Source organism: Cibotium barometz, chromosome 53, assembly GCF_041138505.1.
Source record: "Cibotium barometz isolate CiBa-2024 chromosome 53, ASM4113850v1, whole genome shotgun sequence".
In the NCBI taxonomy this organism is placed as follows: domain Eukaryota; kingdom Viridiplantae; phylum Streptophyta; class Polypodiopsida; order Cyatheales; family Cibotiaceae; genus Cibotium; species Cibotium barometz.
Genome location: NC_141098.1, coordinates 33,200,432 through 33,204,911, shown reverse-complemented (window position 1 = coordinate 33,204,911; position 4,480 = coordinate 33,200,432). Strand labels below are relative to the sequence as shown.

At 43.3% G+C, this 4,480-nt stretch overlaps 1 protein-coding gene across 1 annotated transcript; it reads right to left on the bottom strand.

Annotated features, from left to right (window-relative positions):
* Nucleotides 1–2,145: 2,145 nt before the first annotated feature.
* On the bottom strand, nt 2,146–4,180 carry LOC147608540 (microbial Terpene synthase-like protein 13). Its single transcript, XM_086789162.1, has one exon. The coding sequence runs from the start codon at nt 3,656–3,658 to the stop codon at nt 2,330–2,332; it is 1,329 nt and encodes a 442-aa protein (XP_086645288.1). The 5' UTR covers nt 3,659–4,180; the 3' UTR covers nt 2,146–2,329.
* Between the last annotated feature and the right edge of the window lie 300 nt (nt 4,181–4,480).

Below are 4,480 nucleotides of genomic sequence, written 5' to 3'. Positions count from 1 at the left end.
GCATATTCATAATATGCCCCAAAGCTCTAAACAAGTCAGCTCGAATAGAAGCATCAAGTACTTTTTTTATTAAGTTCTTAAGCCAGCATCTTCGGACATGCCAAAGGCATAAATAGATAGGGACTCCAAACACTTCCCTACATAGCATAAAGACATGAATGGTTATAGTTAACACATCGATATTTTGATGTTTTCCTCATTATTAAATGTGGGAAATACGAACTTACTGTAAAGCTTGAATTTATGCTTCTGCATCTCCAACCATAAACGCATTTTCTTCCCATGATCTATCAAAGTTCAGAATGCGATTTCAAAGCATGGTCGTCCAAGCCTTGGTATCATCACCTCGACAAGACGAGGTGATAATCCATGCAACTAGAATACCATTCCGAAAGCATCAAAGACTACGATTGTGTAGAGATGAAACTGCATGGAAATTTAGTACAATAAGCTAGGAAATGGAGCGCAAAGAAGAGTAATAGCTCAATCTCATAGAAATAATGACAAATAATATGCATCATAAAAATATACAATACCTTGTACGTATTGGTGCCAAAAAGTAGCATCCATGGCCAACAAACTAGGCCATATGTGTTCATCGTGTCTAGCTGCCAGCAAGTTTGGATACCCAATGTAAATGGCTTTCCCTTTGCCTCATATGGTTGGTAAAAGAAGGTCTGCCCAGTGTTAGCTATTGCCCAATTATGAACACTTCGTGCATCATCATGATGTGTTTGGAGTGTTAATGTCTCTAGCTTGTTTACAACATTTAAAATGTCATGTAAAGTAAGGAAGGTATCTCTTGCAGCTCGAAATGTACCCTCTTGTGAGTTCCTTTGTACCAATTCAATATGATGCTGCAACACTTGCTGTGGTGTAAATCCCTTGTGGAGCATGTCACAAATCCATCCCTTCATGTGAATGGAAAACCATGGAGAAAAAGATATTTTCATAAATGGAAGGCCCATATCATGCATTCCATGGCACACATCACCATGTGAGTTATGCTGATGCTGCACATAGCTTATACGAGCCACATTAGGCCATGAATATAATTGTGAGACGACAAAGTGATATTGGCATCCAACAAAGTGCCTTTTGGAATGTACTCGTCTTTTGAGATGTGGCTTGAAATTGGCATTAAATTAGAATAAATAAAACTATGTGCAATAACAATAGAAGATACAGAGAGGAGAGAAGCACACCTGCAAGGATTTGTAGCCTAGATTAATCCGCTTGAAGATGGGATTTAGACTTGAACTGTGAAGCTTAATCCCATTTCAAATCCTCTGATTTAAACTGCCAATCCCATTAAGTTGATTTTGATTCGAATACTGTTTAATCTGGAGAGGCTAATCAGCCTTGGATGGACTAATTACCCTTTGCTTTTTCATTAAAGAGAGGCTCATCACCTTTTGCTATATTCATTAAACATGGAGCGCTGAACCCTGAATAGTGTATTTTAATTCTGTAATATTTCATGAAAGCTCGTTTTTGAATAAACGTGCAATGCTAGATTTGGTTAGGCTATTTTTTTCATATATTTTAATTAAGTGTTTCAATAATATCGAATTTCTACTTCTCATTTTATACCGCCAATTTTTCTATTTTTAATACATGCGTTGTCTTCATTAAGGTTGCGTCAGGCTGCAATGGTGTCACGTTGGCCCAGCATGCATGGGCATGCCTCGACCATGGGCCATGGGTTGGCGGGTGAAAAAAAAAGTGACAGGGTCTTGTTGAAAAGTCAGCCCCTCCATGTGTACTAAAGACAACGGGAGGGGTTGGGCTCTATCTTCACCCCAAGCTCGCAAGTAACCTAGTGCTCCTTAATTTCCCATCAACACAGATGAGGCGACAACGGTCATAGGCTGCTTCTAAATTCACAGTCACCGGCATTTGCCATTTGGTGTGGAAGTGCAAAGGTGCATGGATTGCTATGCTTAACTATTTCAACCGAATCAAATTACTATTAAGTTTTTAACAAACCTTCAGTACTAGTGTAAATTTATCATCTCAACTATTTAATTGAATTTAATCTTTCACACATTGTAAGCCACTATTTACAAGAGTGGACGTGACTGTCCAGACGCAAGTCTTTTAATTATTTACTTTAGCCAGTATTTACGAGAGTGGACAGTCATCTTTTAATTATTTACTTTAGCCAGTATTTACAAGAGTGGACGTGACTGTCCAGACGCAAGTCTTTTAATTATTTACTTTAGCAAGTATTTACAAGAGTGGACGTGACTGTCCAGACGCAAGTCTTTTAATTATTTACTTTAGCCTATAGTTATAATAACGCATAACTTATTAGATTCACAGAGGGCTATGCATTGCCGAGGAGATTTAGATCATAGTCAAGTAGTGTGTTATCAGGGAGAAGGCTGATGGAGTTCGTTGTCTTCCAGGAAAGCGGCTTGTCACCGTTGTAGCGCGCGCACGTGGTGCTCCAGAGAAGGTTTCCAGGCAGAATGGAGACAACCATGTCAAGGTAGGCGAGGAGGTCGGGCTGCTGGGTTGCAATGGTAGAACTCCTTATCTGCTCTATCAGCTCCACACAGCGGCGTAGTTCCTCCTGGATCATGTTCCACACCTGATCCACGATCTGTTGAAAGGTGCCGCTGCACGCTTCAAGTTTGCCCGAGAAGAAGGCTGTAGTGACGCCGGAGGAAATATTGTGCTGAGTGAATCCTAGAACCGAGGGCAAGTTGTGGATGTCGCCTCTCATATACTCCTTCCTGAAAGAGAAAAGATCGTTAGCCCATGCAAGGTAATTGCATACTGAGACTTTCAGCTCTTGCATGATCGGAGTGTGGAATAGCTCATCTTCTAGGTGTAGGCCGAGCCCGTACTCGCCAAACAGAATGACGAGCTCAGCGTAAGAGTCGCAAGAGCGGGCAGCCATCATGAATGTAGTGGACAGTTGATCAGAAGGATCACCTTGCACGCGTGAGACAGTTTGGTCCTTCGCTCCTTCTAGCGAGGCAAGGAGTGAATAGGCCATGCGAGATTTCAAACTGGCGCCACCAGCCATGCCTTGGCACATTTCCTCCCAGACCTGAAAGAACACCTCCAAGAAGGAGGCCAGTCGAGGAACAGCTGAAAGGTCGCCAATATTGGGTTGCCTACCACCTTGTAAGATGGACACGACGCAGCTAAGCAAGTGCTTTGCGGTCGGCAGATCCACTGCAACTTCGTCGACAGTGTCGTCTAGCATGAACAGCAGAACTGAGATCTTTGTGATGACGATGAGTCGGTCTGGGTGGCCGGACGGATACTGGGCGCAGGTCAAGAGTGGGAAAGCACTCCGCACGTAGAACTCCCGCCGTGGCTGAGACAACTGCGGGGGCTCCATCATGGAGAACATCCAGGCATCACAAACCTCCCGGATGTGGTCGTAGTCCTCATGTATTTGTACTGGTAAGGAGCAGCTGATGGGAGGGAATACAAGTGCCGTCTGCGGGTCCAGAAGGGCTTTCACGGGCTTGTATCTGTTCTGGTCTCCCTGCAGGCTAGTCACTACCTTATTGATGTGCCTATGCACAAGACCCCTGCTATTCAAACTGACCAGAGAGAGCGGATGGTATACAAGCTTTCTACACGCCGCAAGGCCGTAGCAACTGTTGGACGGTGCCCAGGCTAACCGAGTGGCCATACCTAGTTACTTTCTGTGACAGAGATAGTGTGACACAGAAACTAGGGAGAGAGGACCCGTGAGGCTATGGGATAGAAATTAGCAGGTTTTCAGCTACATAGGACATAGGTGCAGCTGATCTTTCTTGTCCATATATGATCTCAGGATTCCCGGCGGCCTATGACTTGTAGCCCTAGGATGAAGGGGTGGGCAGTCGGGAGTCGCGGGGACACTACCAAGGATTAAAAGACTACGTTCAACAATTCAGTAACACGCCATTTTATAGCAGAAAAGTTTTCACTTGTTCTCCTACACCCGTGACCCAGGTCCCATACCCACACATGCTCTTCTACATAACACACACCGCCATACCCCCATCCTAATGGGATACAACCCTTTGAAACTCTGATCTCTAGGTAAGGCACCCAACAAGCCACTCGGATATGCCCTACAAGAACGTTACTTGATTCATTGGAGTGGACATCGTCTCCAATGGAACGGAACCTTGCAATTATGGAGAGAACGATTTGAAGATGCTCATCCAAGTCCGAGATTCAAAGCATAAAAGCTTGAAGATGTTAAATTTTTGCGTCTGGAGGGTGACATTGTGGAAGTTAGGAAGGGTAGATTGAAATGTTTTTTTTTCTATTTTTAAAAAATAAAAAGGCTAATTTTTTTTAAGGGGAAATATTCTTGGAAATTCTTGCTAAGATTCTTGTTACATATGGTGATTGCCTAAAAGGAAATCAATAGGGGAAAAAAATCCACTAATACTAGATTGCTCTCCCACATTTGTTGATTAAGGGGAGGCAAGGGACCTAGGGTTTACATGAAAATAATGTA